The following is a 19795-nucleotide window of genomic DNA, read 5'->3' as shown; positions in this document are numbered from 1 at the left end:
AAAGATCTAGGTGAAGTAAAAACGTATCTGGGAATAAATATTGAATATGATAAAGAAAGGTACAATGACATTAGACCAAGGCGATTATATCGAGTCGTTAGCGAGAAAATATAGTATTGAACAAGCGAAATTATATTGTACACCGATGGAACAGAACTTAAGTTTAGAGCCCGCACAGTCAGCTTCAAATAATATTAAATACAGAAGAAATTAATTGGAGCTCTGTTGTAAAATAAGCACATGTACCAGATTAGATGGAGTTACAGTGTAAATTACTTAAGCCGATTTCAAAATAGTTACGATAAAACACACTTTAAATACGCATTAAGAATCTAAAATATTGTACCGAACGATGAATCTTAAATTAACATACAAAAGGAAATAAATGGAGAATTATGGATTGTTTCGTTGACGCTGACTGGGCGGGGGACAAGATAGATAGGAAATCCACGACGGGATATGTTATAAGAATATTTGGAAATGTGATTTATTGGAAATCGAGAAAACAGGGCAGTGTGACAAAATCGTCAACAGCCGCTGAATACGTAGCGTTATCAGAATTAGTGAGTGAAATCAAGGTTGTAATAAACTTGTTGAAAGACTTTAACGTGAAAATTGAAAAGCCGGTAAATATTTACGAAGATAATTCTGGAGCCATCTCGATCGCAAAATATGGAAATTTGACAAAAAATTCAAAGTACATTGAAGTACATTATCATTTTGTGAATGAATGTTATGAAAAGGGTATTATAAAAATCGTTAAAGTAGACTCAGAAATTAATCTAGCAGATATTCTAACTGAAAGCCCTTGGAAAAAATAAATTTGAAAAATTAAGACTACTCTTGAAAATAATTTAAGGTAAAAGCCAAAGAAATATTAATAGGTTATAAGAAAACTCTGAGAATGTAGGTACGACAAATGAATAAAAACTAATGTATTGAAATATGTAGCATGAAATTAAGGAGGTGTGTTAAAGTATGTATAGATAATTCTCATGCTACACGTGATTAGCTGCTGAGAAGCACGTATGTAAGAGTGTGTGTGTGCGTGCGCAGCACGACTAGAGAGTGTGAGTAGGGTAGGGCCGAGCTGCGTACAGGAGGAAAGATTCAGACGAATACAGACATTCACCCGAAGCGTGTGCGAATAGAGTACAGACGTGTTTGAGGTGATGTAGAAGTCATCAATAAAGTTATAAGTATTGTTAAGGAATATAAGCTTCAATGCTTTGGACACTTCTTCCTTTTCGATCCTGACCTCCTAACTCAACAATACTGACCCAAATACTTATTATTTTTATCCGGTGTGCGGTATGTAAAAGTAGTATAAATAAATAACTTATTTATTTAAAGAAATTTAAAAGAATATTCAATATCATGTAATAATTTGTAGAAGATGGAAGTGTTTTAAGAAGAAGTGCAATTGATGATCAAGAAGTAACGGTACAAGAAGTTTAGAAAACATAACAAATAAAAGAAAAAATATAAGGAAAAAATTAAGTATTACAGAAAAGCAGGAGTTGCTAGAATTAGAAGAACAATTAATTTTAGAAGTACAGGCACGCAAAGCATTATGGAATCCACAATTGGATTTGTCACTCCGTAGCAGAAAAGCAACGGCACAATTATGGAAAGAAATTTCTGAAGCATTAAATGGTAAGCAAATATTCATTCAATAATAAAATAATTATAGGAATAGTATGCAACTCAATAATTATTAATATAAATTTGATTGTAACATATGATGTTTTCCAGGAAAACTGTCGGACAAAGAAGCAAAGACAAAGTTTAAATCCCTGCATGATACATACAGAAGAATTGTTAGCAATGAATCGTTGGCTAGTGGTTCAGAAAGACCTGCTAAAATGAGCAAATGGCAACACTACGATAATTTATCGTTTTTGCGTGACTCATGCCTACAAAAACAGTGAGTATTTTTTTATATCGTTCTTTCAGAACAATACTTATAGTAGAATGTCAACATAAAATATAAAATAAAACAATAATATAAAACAATAATAGAAATAATATAAAACAATAGAATAAAACAATGTGAAAAAATATATATACATATACATAACAGATTTTGGAAATTAACATTTTAACTGTTATAATAGAAACAAAATCAAATGTATCATGCAGCGTAGATAGTAATGATGAAGACTCAGTTCTCAGTTCTACAGATGTGGAACAAAATAAACAAGAAAGTATGTTTAATCTAATTCATTATAAATAAATATAATATTACATATATTATCTATATATATATATATATATTATATGTAAACATTTTTTTTAGAAACGAGAAAACAAGCAATAATAAAAAGATAATTCAGCTCTGGAGAGAATTGCTGATGCTTTCTGTAAAAGAAATACGGAGGCACCCATTGTTTTACCTGATCCTCCAGAAAACGATGAAGTGGACGCAATTGTAGCTGTAGTGGAAACAAGACTGAGAAACTTCCACGAAACATATTGGATGATACAGCGCAGAAACTTTTTCAACTAACGTATGAGCTCATAAAAAATATTTCTTGAAAAGTTTTTGCAATGCATTATCAACATGTTAAGTGTTTGTTACTTAATTAAGCATACTTGTTAAGCTTAAGTTTTTCATATTTTTATGTGTGATAAAGGCCCGTTTCTACATTCGCGATTAACTTTAACCTCAAGTTAAACTATCTTAATATCTTTGTTTTTTTCAGATACATTCTTTAAAAAAGACAAAGATAGTTTAACCCAAGATTAAAGTTAACCGTGGATGATAGAAACGGGCCATAGAATGTTTTCTGTGTTATAGTTTATATTACTAATTATAAACATGTACATGCAATATAGTCTTTTATTTTTAATTTTTTTATTTGTACTTGTCATATGTGATATAAAACATTTCCTATGTTATGGAGTAATATTACTAAGTAATACTATTATAAACATGTACATGCAATATAGTCTTTTATTTTTAAGTTTTTATTTGTACTTGTGATATGTGATATAAAACGTTTCCTATGTTCTACAGTTTTATTACTAAGTAATACTATTATAAACATGTTCATGCAATATAGTCTATACTTTTATTTTTATATAAAATAATAAATAATATAAATAACAAGTAAACGTCTTTTTCAATTATTTTGCAACATTCCTTTATTGTTAATGCTTATAAACAATAGCGAATATATCTAGATATATAAAGAATTATATGCGAGGCTACATATTTTTTGTATTTGAAAAACATATTTAGATATAATCATTTTGCCAAGGTACAGATCCTTCATTATTGAAGTATGTACAAAACTTTTCCCTTATTTTTATACTTGATTTAGTACTCATATATGATCCTGTACGACGAATTTCACGATAGGCAGTACAAAAATCATTATGATCTACATGATCAATTATACTTGCAGATATATATTCATTAGTGTTTATGTCTTGCTTTCTTAACCAATTATGCAAGCACACAATGGCTTGCACAATTTTTTCTGCAGTTTCTACTTTACTGATTATTGGTTTTCTTAATATTCGCCACTGAGAGGCAAGAATACCAAATGTATTTTCAATAGTGCGCCTGGCACGGCTCAATCGATAGTTAAAATATATTTTTTCTTTATTTAATCCGCCCCTTCCTGGATATGGTCGCAACAAATATTCCTTCAAAGGGAATGCTTCATCTCCAACGAGGCAATATGGTAGTATGGGACCATTTTCAAAAACAGTCTCTGCATTTGGTACATTTAGCTTTTTTTGTTCAAATTTTTTGCCAAACTGACATTCTCTAAAAATACCACCATCGCTGCGTCTTCCATAGGCTCCAAATCGACAAATGTGAATAAGTAATTGGCATCACATATTGCCATTAAAACAACACTATGGCTGTGTTTATAGTTATAATATGTAGAGCCAGCATTAGCAGGACACTGAAAAGTACATTATTATAAGTATACATTATCTAATAGTTGCGTTCAATTGCAAATCAGAGGTGTAAAACTGAATGCAAATATTGTCAAATTGAATGACTTTATAATAATATAAAAATACATACTTGAATAACAATGTGTTTTCATCGATGGCACCAATGCAATGAGGAAAATTGCATTAATTTTCAAAATCTGCTGCAATACGCAGCCAATCTTCCTTTGTTAAAGATGATGGAAGGACAACTGGACACAACATGTTCCAAATTGCTTCACATGTTTCGGATTAATATTACTTATTGTTGTACATCCTACTGGTATGATATTGATACCATTGAGTCGCCAGAAGCCAAATATCTATAATATGTGAAAGATAACTATATAAGTCAAATCATTATAGCTTGTATTGTCTAATGCATTGCTTTCATATTTTTATGCAATTATTTTAAAAAATGTAATAAAACAAACCTTAGAGTCAAACACAAACGTTCTTCAGCACTGACAGGCTCTCTAATATGTGTCTGCTTTTGAAGTTTCGGTCCAACAATTTGTAGTAATTTTCCAGTTGCGTTGATGACATACGAAAATAATTCAGAAATCTTGCACTTTCTAATCTCACATTCGGTAAAATCGCTTTGTAAAATCCATATTTATTATGATTTTGAAAAAGTGGTGCGACCCAAACTTTTTTTTTGAATAATGTCTTTTTTGTTTCTGATATGTCGATAGCAATATAACAAAAACGATATCATTTTCAAATTGTATTTGACGTTTTCGTCGAATTATTTGATTACAATTAGATATCCAATTATAATATTTTTTTCTTTTGGAAGCTGCCATTATTGCTTTCTACAACACAACTTTGTCGCTGCAATCTTTTTTCATGTGCACAAGCTGCCGCTGTAATAGTTTTAGCGACAAAAGTCGTCACGTGATCATTTTTGTCGCTCAAACGATCAGTTTCAGCGGCACGTGAAAATGCACCTTACGCTTCTAATATCACAATCATATAAGGAAGTTTCAGCCCTTCGACCAACCTTATTCGTTTTGAGACTCGGCTGCTGCTTCGTCATCAGGCTGTATCTGCTGGCTACATTGGATCAGCTGTTCTTCCGCATCCTCTGGATCAGTGTCCTCGATAGGAATCGTTGTATCGGCGTCAGAACTCGTATCCAACTTATCGTTATTTTTATTAGGATATTTATTTTCGGGAATAGGGGTGGATGTGGTCATTCTAGGATCTGTGGATTTCTCTCGGCCTTGGTTTTCACCGTCTCCTTGGTTAGAGTCGTCTCCTTCCTAGCTGACATTTGCGCTGCTGCTTTCCCCCTTCAGTAGTAGTTCCAATGAGGGCGATGCTACCGTCTGGACTTTAGGCATCGGTTGCAAGGTTAGGCTGGACAACCGCACGGGTTCGAACTACTGGCTGCTCGGCCAGTACAGTGTTTTAAGTGTTGGCGCTTCGGCCACGTGCGAAATAATTGTCAATTCCCGGAAGACCGCACTGGAAATTGTTTTCGGTGCGGTTTTCGCGACCACCGTATTGGAGACTGTAAGGAGAGACGTTGGAATCGAGTGCTAAACCACCCGTTTCCCAGATAAGCCGGGAATCATCCCTGGAGACGGTAGACATGTCCCAGGACGAACACCAGGTACAAAGAGTGCAAACGGAAAAGGGCAACTACACCAGGGCCCGAAAAGTGCAGCGAGACCTTGGCGGAGGCAGATAGCGGCCTTTGCGAGGTTGACAGCCAGGTCAATCCTGACCTAGGCGGGTTAGATCCTGACGAGGAGGTGCAGCAACTGTTGCAGGTGGGCGCACAGCCCGGGAACGGCCAGGCAGGTGCAGAGCCAGCCGATAGTGGTCGAGGTGCAGGGGGAGCAGCAGCCGAGTGCAGCCGAAATCACAGGAGATGATCTACGAGAGCCTATAGGGCGCAAGTTTATATTGTAAACGTTATATTTTATTTATTATTTATTGTGTGAAAAAAGATTATATCAATATTCTATTTTTTATAATAATACACTATAAGCGTGACGTATCGAAAAGGTACACTTAGAGATTTTACACTTTAAGGGCAAAGAGCCAATTCTGATTAAATTTAATACGCGATTATTAATATAAGTAACACAAAGAGTTACACTTTTACACCAGTGACACCTCAGATACACTTTTATACAATAAAAAACATAAAGATAAGAAATCACACCTCACTTACCTACGATACCAAAGTTCCCGAGTTCCCAAATACTCAATTATATTTTAATTCACAAAGTGACAAGTTCACGTTAAAAGTACATATAAATTAATTAACAATAGACGCAGATAAATTCAGAATAATAATATTAGTATTCATGTTTATTTTATTTGCTAGTGCAATAATTTGCATTCTTCTATTAACATATTCATATAAAGTAAAGTCAGAACCTTATTTTCTATCTTAAATTATTCACCATGAAGTTTAAAGAATATCTAACCATTTCATTATAATATTTTTCCCGCTATTCACAAGCTTCCCAGATACGGATATAATCCTAACACTTTTCACACTATTCACACTTTACATATTAGTCTTAAACATCGGAGTCGATCCACGATTGATCCGCGAGTGACAGTCGAGTCAAATGATTCATTTTATATTCATTCTAATGTTAAGCCAGCGTCGATAATACGACATATTTTATATTAAACATTTTATTTTCAATGATATTACTTACATTGACAACGAGCGGGACGAATTCCCGAGTATTTCATTAAGAAACGTCGAGTTAAGAATCTTCGATACTAAAGTCAGTTTGGTCAAGAATTATATCTCTGGTTATTTCATTAAAATTCACATATTTTAACACGTCTCAAACGTTTACACTTTCCTTACACTTTTCTTACACCATCTACACCTGTATCGTTAGATTCAGCGTGCGAAACGAGCCAACGACGGCTCTACACTTTATTACACTTACAACACTTTCTACACTCGACGACTTAGAACAAGCGTGCGAGGCGAAGTCACCGAAAGGTGCAACACTTTTTACACCTTCTACACCCACTTGTTGAAAACATGCATGCGAGACGAAGTCACCGAAAGGTGCAACACTTTTTACACTTTCTACACTCGACGTCTTAGAATAAGCGTGCGAGACGAGCCAGCGACGGCATTACACTTTTGATACACTCTTTAGCACTTTGGGTGCGGATTTTCTTAAATTCATTAGATTTTCAATTTATCATTAATAATTACGTTTTGCAGCGTAGAGAACAGCCAAATGGAGTCATTCCCGGCAAAGATTTATTTTATATTTCATTTTACATTAATTTTGATTATATTCAGTTACACTTTGTACACCTTTGTGAACTTTCTACACTTTAAGACGGACTTCAGCCGATTTAACTATTTGATGTCGATTTTAGTACTTTTACATTATTCCCTGTCGATTTAAGAACCTATTATTATATAATTACACGTGCGATAGATTTAAATCGCGATATACGTACCTTTGATACTTACCTTTATTACGCCAATGTCGGTGATTAGATGAGACGATTCCATAGCGATCCTGGGTACCTGAAAGAAAGAGGAGAATTAGAAATGGGTAGATTTACCTGTATACTTACCTGGTTTCATAGGATTCGTCTGTTGTGACGTTGAGAGTCACTCGGTGCAAATCGAGTGACTTTTCGTTCGCTTGCGCGAAATTCACCATGCAGCGACGTGTTTGGTTCACGCGAGTGCGAAAGCCAATTCACGCCGTTGCACTTTAGTGTAGCATCTCTCGATTAGGTGCCGAGTCCCAACAACGACTCGGTGCGCGAAGTGCAGATGGAATCGTACCATCTACACCCCGAGGTACGAACAGCCAATGCGAAGGCTGCGCGCCTTAAATGCAGACTCAGCGCATGCGTGAGTCTGAGGTGGGAGAACTCGACCCGTTCCTCCCGGAGTCTTTCGCGAGCTTTCGGTGCGTTAACACGTTCAACGGTTACGCTTAATAATCGAATCCGGAAGTCTTATCCCGTTATCCGCTAGCGTCAGTAGCGTGATTGATACAATTGTAGAGACGGTAAGTGCGTGATACGGGAAATCCTATTGCGCTTATTGATCATTACGATCCGTGCATACGAAGATAGCGGCGGTTCGAGAAGACTCGACGTAATTCCACGCGATCGAGCGAATACGTCCGCGAGTAGAGATTGCTGTACGACCAGTATTAATAAATTGTTATTTGTTTATAATAACAAGCAAATATTGATTCGCGACCACAGTGAACATCCTATCCGATATTCCGTATATTACGCTTCGCTTAACAAGGGCGTGGCCGACGGCCTTGAACACGTCCGCGACGTAGAAACGACAGCCATCTTGCTGAGAAGGAAGGACGGGGCAACGCAGTTACATAGGCTTTCTGTATTGATGCCTGAAAATACAGTGGCGACCGTAAATTCAGCCCAAGTAGTAAGTGGCTAAGATTTGATATTTTATCATTCCATTCGTTGTTCCGGTCACAACCTCACTGTGTAATCTGCGCTGGTAACCACCGTCTTGGCTCCTCCGATACATGTTTCGTGAAAGGTCCGCCTCCCCGAAACGACACAACGACTGCTTAGGTTAAGATTGTGTTTGCTATTTTACAAGTATGTATATGTTAATTAGTTTATAAGACGCGAAATGTAAATACGGAACACAATTGCGTGATAGATTTCGCTAGTGTGCGAATTTGGTTTAAGGCTCCATACGAATGGGCCCCCCGATATTATTGTGATATTTTTTTTTACTTGCGTTTTCTTATATACTTTACATTTAAAATGTATCATATTTCGTAATTCGATAACATAATTTCGAAGGGTTAATGCGGTATATATTAATAGCTGCAACTGCGCGACCGCGCTCTTTAGGATTGCGATTGCGACGTATGATCGTGCGACTGCGCTGCGTCGGATGGAATGCGTTGTTGCGGCGTGCGTTGCGGGATCGCTTCCGGTTTCCCCTGGGAGGGGGGGGGCTGGGCGCCGGCCGCTGGCGGGCTTCCTGCCTCCTGGGGTCCGGCGTGTCGCCTGGGGGCGATACTCCCGGATCCCTGGGGGGCTGGTGGCCTGGGGGCGGTCTCGCGTTCCTCGTACTTTTTGCGCCTGCCCTCTCTGTTTGTCTTGTTTTGGGGTGCCCGTTGCCGTCGGTTGTGGGGTCCTCTGGGGGTGGGCCGGCCGTGGGTCCGTCGCACACCGCTGTGCTCGCGGGGTTCTGGCCCCATTGTTACGCAATGGGAGCCAGGGTTGCCAGATATTCCAAGTCTCAAAACGCCACTAGAGGTCACCCAAATCGCCAAAAAGCGCCAACTTTACAAACTTCTCTAGAAATTCTGAAATCGCCAAAAATCGCTAAAATAAATTGAAAAATCGCTAAAATATCGCCAAATCGCCAGCGGAAACGCGTTTTCTCGGTTCCTTCAAATATTCAAAGATTAAAACTAGCCGAAGCAGCCAGTACTAGCTAATAGGGACGGGCGAGGTTGAAAAAAAACATCGATTATTAAATCTAGACTAATATACATATTATTCTTAAAAAATAGTTATTAAGTAATAGTATTAATGTATATATAATGGTCCATATTCTCAACTCTTTTTTAGCGATAAAAGCGCGCTTTTATTTCTGAGATGATATAGTATACGTAACATAAACTATAGCATTTCAAATATAAATGCGCGCTTTTATCGACAAAAGAGAGTTGAGAAAAATATGGGCCAATAAGTACACCAAACCTATACAAACAAAAAGGAAAATTTTTTAACGTATAAAAACTATCAAGTTTTAACTCATCACAGTCTTCTTTGTGTTTCAAACTAAGCTTCTTTATGTTTCAGACTTCAGCTTCGTCTCATGATTCCTGTACACGGGACGCGGAAACGCTTACCGCGCGGCAAGAAGCGATGCGGTAGCCAATCAACGTTTTGCTTTTCCGTAAGAACCAAAAGTTCATTATTGGCTACCGCGTCGCTTCTTGCCGCGCGGCAAGCGTTTCCGCGTCCTGTGGGCAGAAGCCATCAGACTTTTTGCTATTTACAACATATCCGAGATAATATCAATCATTTCATGAAGACTCTCGTTTTCATTTTCTTCGCTATCGGAATTCGCGCAGCTAGGTCCGGACGTTCCGGTTTTTGACTCATACATGAAACTTGATTTAAAACGATCGATCATTTCCGTTGAGGTTTGAAACATTTTGCAACACTTCTCGTGCGCTTGAAAATGCATTCGGATTGTGAGAAGAGATTGCAGCATCGAAGTACTCAGTTTATTCTGAATCCGTGTTTTTATCAGAGTGAGTGCTGAGAAAGCTCGTTCGACCACAGCGTTACTCGTAGGAATTGTGAGCATTTTTAACACCACTTCTGCCAGTTCTCGGAAAATGAATCGGCCACAAGCATCGGTGTATTTATACACATCAGGCCAAAAGACTAAAATATTGGTTGGAACATCTCCTTTATAATGAGCGTTCCAATCGACGAAACTGAGTTTTTCCCATTGGCTCTTGTACAGAGAGACATCACAGTCAGAATCAAAGAAATCCTGCAAGGGAAGCTCCTCGAACTTAATTCGAACTTGCGATGTGCATCGGCTTGGACTCAATAGCTCGATTTTCTTGAAGATTTCAATATTTGTTGGAAGCCTCTGCGCCATTTCTGTCAAAAATCTTTTCAGAAAATTAAAACACCTCTGCTGTATCTGAGATTTTCTTTCTGCAGAGATTTGGGATCCTTGGAATTCCTTCCTGAATTCTTGTCCGAAATCCACTTCTGCAACCGGCAAGAAGGCCAGGTCGTTACCAACTGCATCAATTACTTGTAGTACGAGAGACTTATTATGCGCGGCTCTCAAGAAAGTTGGCTTCAAAATCCGTCCAGCGAACGACAAAAATACGAGAGAAATCTCTACATACAAACTTCCAACGTCGATTTTTTCGCTCTGAAACGATGTATTTAGGTGCTGCACTTCAGACAAAATGGGCTTCAAAAATACTAGGTACAATCTGTTGCAGTCATCCTCGAGCATATCGCGGATCGTCCGTGCAGTATAGCACTTTTCAGCGTCGCAAGCTATACGGAAATGGGTTTTCAACTCCACCCACTGCTCCAATAACCGTTTCACAACGTTGTAAAATGCGAGCCATCTTGTTCGCGAAAGTTGAATCATCTGTCGAAATTTCTGAGCATCGTTACCGGAGTTGGTCAAATCAAACGTTTTCTTATAATTTATTTTGCGCAGCGGGCTGATGCTGAACCAATTGAATACTTCTCTCGCTAGAAAGTCTAAAGAACCCGGAAGTTCTTCACTCGCCTTCGACGAACAGAGATGCAGCGAATGGCAAGTACATCTCATGAGTTGCAGGTTTGGTACATCGCATTTTAGTAGAGTATAAACTGAATGATTGCGCCCACACAGGTTACTTGCTCCATCCGTGCCTATGGCTACCATATTTTTCAACGGGATTCCAATTCGTTGCAAATACTCGACAATACTCTTATGTAAATCGATGGCCGTTGCTCGTTCTACTTCTAGTATGCCCAAAAAATCAGTGAGCATGCGGTTTTCTGTGGTATCGAAGTATTTAATGCACATGCACAGGTACTTTGTGACTGAAACATCGGTGCTTTCATCGATAATAATCGAGTACCCTTTTTTCCCAATGGCTTTGACCAAATCTTTGAAAAGAACGGGTGCAATCACGTGCTTTATCACATTTGAGCATTTCGTCCTATGTAATCGTAGATTCTCGAGATTGCTTCCTTTTCCTAAGGTTGATAGAAGCTCGCCTAGATGATCTACTGAGCGAATAGATGAGTGCATTGTTATATATAATGCTAGCTTTATATCCACGATTTTCTTCTCTGCAGTTATTGTAGCCTGATATCCTTCAAATAATAAAAGATAAATCATATGAATATACAAGAATTCTGCACTATAGTTCATTGTGTTTCTGCAAAATCGAATTAAAAAAAATTGAACAATATATTTTAAAAAGTCCTGACTGAAAAATTGTATATTTAAAACAATATAAAATATTTTTTGCAATTTGGAAGTGTCTATTAATTACGAAATGGAATCAATCTCAATGGCTGTTACCATGGCTCATCAAAGATTTATATTTTGTCCTGTTCAACACTGCAGAATTCTCTCGGGGTTTTTTCGAACGTGCATGTCTTTGGAGATCCGCAAGATGACTTCTCAATGACTGATCGCAAATTTTGCAATAAGCTCCGTTTGGATCGTTTGGATTCTTGTATTTTGCCGAGTCAATGTGTTGCAACCATCCTACAACGGTTTTATCTCAACACGTTAAACACGGTATCGAAACTATTGTATACGAAATAAAGCACTACATTATATACATATGTAGTATGTACAAAGGCTCGCATTCATGCTTTACACTTTACAGTATCATTTTTAAAATAGTTACGCAAGTTTACCTTTAGCCCATTCGGTGGACTCCCACTCCTTACGATATTTTCGTTTGTCTTTTTCGTACTTGCCCATACTTAAGTACTTCACTTCAGCTCTTAAAAATAACTCCTGTCAGGAATAATAATTTTCTTCACATTGAAAACTTCAATTTGTATCTCGTATTTCTTCTCTTCTTCTTCCTTTGATTTATTGGCACCGAGCAGAGGGCGCTCGCGCGTCCATACGGCCATTAAGCCTTGTGTCCACGATGCTAGAACTGCGTCCGAGTTTCGTTTTAAGCCAATGAAACTGCTGCTTTTCTGTAAGAGCTGCAGTTTTATTGGCTTAAACCGAAACTCGGACGCAGTTCTAGCATCGTGGACACAAGGCTTAACGGCCATCAACCACAGAAAGTATCTGAAGATGACTGAAGACATCTGTGTCATCAACTGGTTATCTCGTATCTCGAAGAATGTCATATCTTGTATCGCCATGAGCCATGAGTGTATCCAGTAGAGGAACCGCTCACTAAGCGGCTAAGTAGCAATAAGGGTCGACAGGAGTAAAGCCTTGTGTACACGATACTAGAAATCGGTCCGAGTTTCGGTTTAAGCCAATCAACTTGCAGCTCTTAAGCCTTGTGTACACGATACTAGAAATCGGTCCGAGTTTCGGTTTAAGCCAATGAAACTGCTGCTTTTCTGTAAGAGCTGCAAGTTGATTGGCTTAAACCGAAACTCGGACCGATTTCTAGTATCGTGTACACAAGGCTTAAGAGTGGAGTGGAAAGGAGTGGAAAGGAGTGAAATGGAGACCTCTGTCGGGTTGGCTTAGCTGCGACTCGCTGCGAGTCCGTATTTTATTTATTATAAATTTTTAAGAGCCAAAATGGAAAATCCGGCTATGTACCGGGTTGTGGCTGATCTTACTGATTAAAACGAGCATAAGTTTAATGAAATTCGTTAATTAATTTGGTTAAAGTTTGGGAAAAACAATTTGTAGTTCATGGCTACAAATGGTTTTTCCCAAATTTTAGCCAAATTAATTAACAAATCTCATTAAACTTATGCTCGTTTTAATCAGTAAGATCAGCCGCAACCCGGTACATACGTACATAGCCGGATTTTCCATTTTGGCTCTTAAAAATTTATAATAAATAAAATACGGGGTTAAAGTGCAGTTTAAAGTGCACTTAGTGCATAAAGTGCACCTGAGTGCACCTGAGTTTGGCCGTGACCGTGACTCCTGTCGACCCTTAAATGTGATTGGTTCTTACTTTTAGATCCAACAAATTACATTCAATCGCCACTCGCCGACCGCCGTCACACCGCAGTGACAAAAGTAACTAACGCAGGGGAAAACCTAATTAACACCCTAGGGTGCGTTCCGATTCCTCACCCGGGCGCTAAAAATCTATAGTGCACGTAACATATACTATAGGATTTTTAGCACTCGGGTGGGGAATCCAAACGCAGCCCTAATCAGTATGCAAAAATCGCCAAAATATCGCCAAGATGAGTTGGAAAATCGCCAAAATATCGCCAAATCGCCAATTGCAATTTTTTAACGCCAAATGGTCTTTAGAAATCGCCAATTTGGCGCAAAATCGCCAAATCTGGCAACCCTGCCTGCGTGTTGCCCCTGGCCATTAACCTCCGGATTTCCTCGTCCGGTAACTCGCCGTATTCCGTTGACTCGAGACCACTCTGCTGCGTTGTCGGGCCTCCCTGAGTCTCAGCTGGCTGCTCGTCTGGCTCTAGGTGCACCTCCGCTGGCTGCACCGTCTGCACTTCTTGTTCTTCTCGCACCTGGCTCGCGTGTCCGGGGTCCTGAGACATGTCCGTCGTCTCCTGGGTGTTGTCCCGGCTTTTTAGGGAAACGGATGGTTTAGCATGCGGTTCCACTATGTTCCATCAAATAGAAAAGTAATCATAAGTCGAGACGCTTAATTTGTCTACAAGGACAGCCATTGGAAGATTCATCAAGATGAGTTTAAGGAGGAGAGCGAAGTCCTCTCTCGTGGTGGACCGCCTTGGCGTGGCGAGAGGGCTCCCCGTTCGGATCCGGCGGGTCATGTCCAGTGGCTTCTATTGGTAAAAGTCACTGTGGTGACCCGTTGGTGAGGTGCGGGGTCTAAGAGTCCACCCTTCCTGCCGCCGGTCTACGGACCGGAATGGCGGGAAGAATGGGAGCCCGGCGACTCCCTCAGGGAATGGCTTTCGGGCTGGTCCTAATCGCCGGTAGGGGAAGGCGACCCTGACTTCAAACGCCCGGTCGGCCGGGACCGTAAGGGGGAAGATTCTACTCCTCCCACCGGCCTAGAGGAAGAAAAACCTCGATAAAAAACCACCGGGGTTTGGGGTGGGTTTTGACTCCTTCACCCATTGCACGCCGGTGCTCCGGCAGGGTGGGGGAGTTGGGGTTTTTTTGGGGTGGGTTTTGAATCCTTCACTCATTGCACGCCGGTGCTCCGGCAGGGTGGGGGATTCGGCCGCCCGGGCCGCTCGGACGCTTCGAGGTCGGGGCCGGGTGGCCAGGGATGGGGTCTTGGGGAGGGTGGTCCCCGTTCCCGAGGTGGGCAGGGATTCTCTTCTCCCTCCATTGCACGCCGGCGCTCCGGCAGGTGGGAGAGGGGGGGTAACCCTCTTCCAAGCCGGCCCAGGACGTGGTCCTGAGTCGATTGGAAGAGAGGCCCACACTTGGCGGTTGCACACCAGGGACGTGGGGTTTGTCAAGTGTGGAGGGTCGCCTGGGCCGCTCGGACGTATTCTGAGGTCGGGGCCAGGCGACCTGGGTGGGACAGACACGTCGGGCCGCTCGGACATATTCCGAGGTCGGGGCCGGCGGGTCTGGCTGCCGGACGTATGGGCCGGCAGCGCGTGGATAACTCCGGTGGTCGGGGATCGCATCCCTCCCGAACCCGACCACTGGAGTAGAAGGTTAGCCGCCGGTGCGGAGGATACCTCGGCCGGCGGTTAAGGAATATAGCTGGTCGCCACGGCGGGCAAGGCGATGGAGGGGGTGCGACCTCCTTCGCCCCAACCGTCCGTGGGGCCCCCCGCGTGGCGGCGCCCGCTGCGGTGCCCGGGTTGTCGGAGGCCCGGGACCCCTGAAAGCCCGTGGGAGGGAGCTTGCTCCGTCAGTAGGGGGTCAGTAGGGGGCTGGAGTCCAGTGCCCCCGATGATTATTCCGAGGGCCAGCGACATAGCCATCCCCTTGTGGGAACTCGGGGAAACCCGGCCAGCTGGGAATTTTTCCTGGTCGGTCGGAAAGGGCATGCCCTGGGTGGCATAGCCGTGACGAGTTGTGGGCTTGAAACCAAGAATGACAGACACGAACACGAACACAAACGTAAAGGAGGCGGTGGCGGGTAACAAAGAGAGCTCTGGCACTCAGGGTGGCGATCACCCGGTTACCGGGTGCTATGTACCCGTGCAAAGATGCACCATCTCTGATGCGGCAGGAGGGAGCAAATTTGTCGCTCCGCCTGGCCCCAAGAGCTCCAAGGGGAGGAAGGATCGGAGCCAGAGCGCCGCGCCGGGAAGCAAGAGGACAAGGGACGCGCCTCTTCGTTCTCCTGAGAAACGAGAGCGGGGAGCAGGTTCGGGTCCAGACAAGGCCTGAGAGACCGCTGGGCCGTGGATCGCCCCCAAGGCAGACTTTGGGCTGGTGACTCAGCGCAGGAGGAGACGGACTACGACCGTGACAGCTTGGACGGACGTGAGAGTGACGTCGAGTTTGTCTCGATGGAGGATGCCACACCGAAGCCCACACCCGAGGAGATCAGAGCTCTGGGGGTAAAGGCTCCGGTAAGCAAGGCTGCGCAGTCTCAACGGGGGACTACCCCTTAAGAAACTCCGCTACGCGGAGAAAAGGCGTAAAGAGGCGGAGCAAGAGCTGAGGGACATTCGGGACCCCTCTGTTCCAGCGGACCTCTCTAAGAGCAGAAGAGTCAAGGAGAGGGAAGAGATGGAGAGCATGAACACGACCCCCACCATCGATATGCCCGGGGTCATCATTGAGAACCTGCGGGGAGTGGACACGGTGGTCAGCAAATGCTCCAACATACAGATGAAGAAGGAGCTCAATAAAGCAGCGGCCAAGATAGCGGCCGCTGCGAATCACCTGGCCATGCGTCTCGGGGACCCCATGATCGGGATCAACAGGGACGTAGAGTTGAAGGACCTGAGAGGCAAGGTCACGGCGCAGCAGGTAGAGATTAATAACCTCCAACTACTGCGTCAAAAGAACGCACAACTGCAGCTGCAGATAGCACAGCTGCAGCAGCAGACTGCGTTGCTGCAAGAACAGCTGCAGCAACAACAACAACAGCAGCAGCAGCAGCAGCAGACGAACAGGAAGGCGCCTTCCTCACCGCCTCCGAAACGAGGCGGCAAGAGAAGGCGGATCGCTACGAAGGCGGTCGGTTCCGACTCGGAGTCGGAAAAAGAGCCAGGAGAAGAATGCAGGAGAGAGGAGATCCTGGCCGAGATAAAGAAGGAGGGGATGCCGGTGGCACGGAGACCGCCAATTATGGGAGGTCTCCAAGACTATCGATGAAGCGGTGCCACCGGCTACGGACGGCATGGACATTGACACCCCCCGAGCGCCGGTGTCAACGCTGCTGTCGGTGGGGAGCTGAGTCTGGAGGAGAGGTTTAACTCCCTTTCTCTCTTTCCCAGACTCTCCCAAAAAATCGAAAGCTTCCTAGAGGGGATGCAGAGCAGGGTCGCCCCGCTAGGCGACTCTGCCACGCCGGCCCCCCCTGGCAAGCCGAAAGGGACCGGGGGAACAGCCGCCCCCGGAAACAAGGGGAAGAAGAAGGGCCAGGAGGAGAAGAATGCTGCTTCGGCAGCAAAGAAAAAGCAGGATGCCAAGGCCAAAGACCAAGCGGCTAGGGCACCTGTTGTCAAGGAGACGAGGGGAATGACCGGGGCCAAGAAACCGGCCACGGCTGCTGTCTCCACTCCCCCCCTTTTGAAGCGGCCGAGGACAAAGAGTCCTGGTCTGTGGTCGTTAAGAGGGGCAGGAAGAAGGTCGAGAGCGATAAAACGGCCGCCACGCAGAACACGGCGGCCAAAAATGCGTCCCAGAAGAGGAGCACCGAGACCCAGGGAACCAAGAGCAAGGCTCCCCTGGCGAAAGCGGTGCCCCCCAAAACGGCGAAGGCGGGGAAACGCAGAGTCCCCCGCGCGTCGGCGGTCGTGTTGACCTGCCCTGCCGGCATGTACAAAGAGTGCATGGCGGAGGTGCGCCGCAAGATCAAGTTGCCCGAGGTGGGCATCGAGAAGGCCCCCAATATGAGGGAAACAGCCACCAAGGCCCTGAGCCTAGAAATAAGTGGCCCGGACAACAGGGCCAAGGCCGATGCCCTGGCCAAAAGAATGTCTGAGGTGCTGGCGGGCAAGGAGGGTGTCCGGGTTGCTAGGCCTGAACTTGCAACCGCACGCTTCGACAGCGACACCCCAGGCCCGCGAGGGGCTACGGGTGGTATTGAAGCGAGTGGAGGCGCCAGTAACACAGTCGGGGACGACGGCAGCAGGGCCGGCAGGCATGGTGGAGGCAGCAGAGACGACGACCGGGTCTCCGGTTATCCCTAGGGCGGCGAAGGACATGCCCTCTTTAGATATTGTCCCACCATCTCCCACTTCTAATAGCACGAGCAGCGGCTCAGAGACGGACATCCTCCAAGGAGTGAGAGGAGAGCGGATGCAAGATGCTCATATGGCTATTCATTTTCTCCTAGATATAAGATTGCGTGTTGTCCATATGGCTATTCATTTTCCTCTAACGTTAAGATGACACGTTGCCCATATGGCTATTGCTTTTCTTTATAGGTTAAGACTGCGTTGTGTCCATATGGCTATTTCTTTTCTCTCTAGGTTTAGACTGCGTTGTGCCCATATGGCTACATATTTTCTCTCTAGGATTAGACTGCGTGTTGCCCATATGGCCGTATATTTTCAACTAGTCGTAAGATAGCGTTATGCCCATATGGCACTTGATTTCTTTATTAATAATAGGATTGCGTTAAGCCAATATGGCAATTGATTTTGACGATTCGCGATAAAGCGACGGTATGCCCATATGGCAGATTTCTTTAATTAGAGTTGATGAGTACCGATTCAGTATTACTTTGATTTCATTGGACTTTTACGATTAAATAAAGAATTATTTTCAACGCACGCGAATCGGTGCGAATCGTGCGACGCGAGTAAGAGCCACAAAGGTCTTCAGGAATAAAATACCATATAGATGGAAGCGCAAGCCCGTGAAACACACAGCGGAACCATCGCCGTTGGTAAATGTTGATGGCACCAGAAGTTCGCGGCACCAACAATTCCCGCGAGAATTAATGGTCCAAACGGTTTCGGAGGAACCCCAGGAGTACACCTAAGGTCGGCGCCGAGGTACATCGAGTGCACCAGGAGTTCGAGGCACCGACGTTTCCCTCGAGAATAGTTGGTCGAAACGTCATCAGGGGGATCCAAGTAACACGCCTATAAAGTCGGCGTCAAGGTCAATTGACTGCGCCAGGAGTTCGAAGCGCAGACGTCTTCTCCGAGAAAGAGGGGTCGGAGCGTTATCAGAGCCACCCAAAAAACGCATCTATGAGGTCGGTGTCAAGGTCAATCCACTGCGCCAGCAGTTCGAGGCGCAGACATCATCTCCGAGGAAGATGGGTCGGAACGTGATTAGAGCCACCCAAGGAACCCACCTAAGAGGTCGGCGTCAACATAAGTTGACTGCGCCAGGAAGTCGCGGCGCAGACATCATCGCCGAAGAAGGGGATCGGAACGTTACCAGAGCCACCCCAGGAACACGTCCGTGAGGTCGGCGTCAACATCCGTTGACGGCGCCGGAAAATAGCGGCACCAAATTCCGCTCCAGGAATTTGTGACGTCATACGCGCTAAAGTGACCTAGGAGACTCCGCAGGAGGGTCGGCGTCATCGGCGGGTGACGAGAAATTAAACCCGACATAAACCCGGGAAAAAATGACGGGACCGTATCGAGAGGCATCCCAGAGAACGTGCGCAGGGGTCGACGACGACGTCCGCACAAGTTGCACTACTGCTCACCACCCGGTGAATCGGCATCAAGAGGCGAGTGGAAAATTCCCGCGGAACGTCGAGAAACTTCCGTAGATCGAACATTCGCGAAGGAAATCATTCTGCGAGCGCGTGATCAGGAGCACGTAAACACGTGGGCCCGCGCGTGAAAGCGGACAAACACGGCGACGGAACAATAGCGTGCGCCGGGGTAGGGATAACACTGGTTTACAAAAAAAAAATTTTTTCTGTACATTTAATGCCACTATATTTTTCCTATGTATTTTGGCCCGCTAAACTCGAAAATCACATAGAAAAATTTTTTTATGGATTGGTTTTCGAGATATGAATTTTTGGATTTTTTTTCGTTTTTTTCGGAGATAGCTTCGCATTTT

The 19795-nt window shown here is 43.7% G+C and overlaps 1 protein-coding gene and 1 pseudogene across 1 annotated transcript; both read right to left on the bottom strand.

The window, feature by feature from the left end:
* Nucleotides 1-3240: 3240 nt before the first annotated feature.
* On the bottom strand, nucleotides 3241-4497 carry LOC139786542 (uncharacterized; annotated as a pseudogene).
* A 5470-nt stretch (nucleotides 4498-9967) lies between these two features.
* Nucleotides 9968-12442, bottom strand: LOC139786541 (uncharacterized). Its single transcript, XM_071725693.1, has 2 exons — nucleotides 12376-12442; nucleotides 9968-11820 (listed from the first exon to the last, which is right to left on the bottom strand). Exons 1-2 carry the CDS (start codon nucleotides 12440-12442, stop codon nucleotides 9968-9970), a joined length of 1920 nt encoding a protein of 639 aa, XP_071581794.1.
* Between the last annotated feature and the right edge of the window lie 7353 nt (nucleotides 12443-19795).

The sequence above is a fragment of the Temnothorax nylanderi genome, unplaced genomic scaffold (genome assembly GCF_030848795.1).
Source record: "Temnothorax nylanderi isolate EJ_2023f unplaced genomic scaffold, tnyl_v1.0 TNYL_tig1069_pilon, whole genome shotgun sequence".
In the NCBI taxonomy this organism is placed as follows: Eukaryota; Metazoa; Arthropoda; class Insecta; order Hymenoptera; family Formicidae; genus Temnothorax; species Temnothorax nylanderi.
The sequence above is the reverse complement of the archived record's forward strand: the minus strand, read 5'-3'. Positions and strand labels throughout refer to the sequence as shown.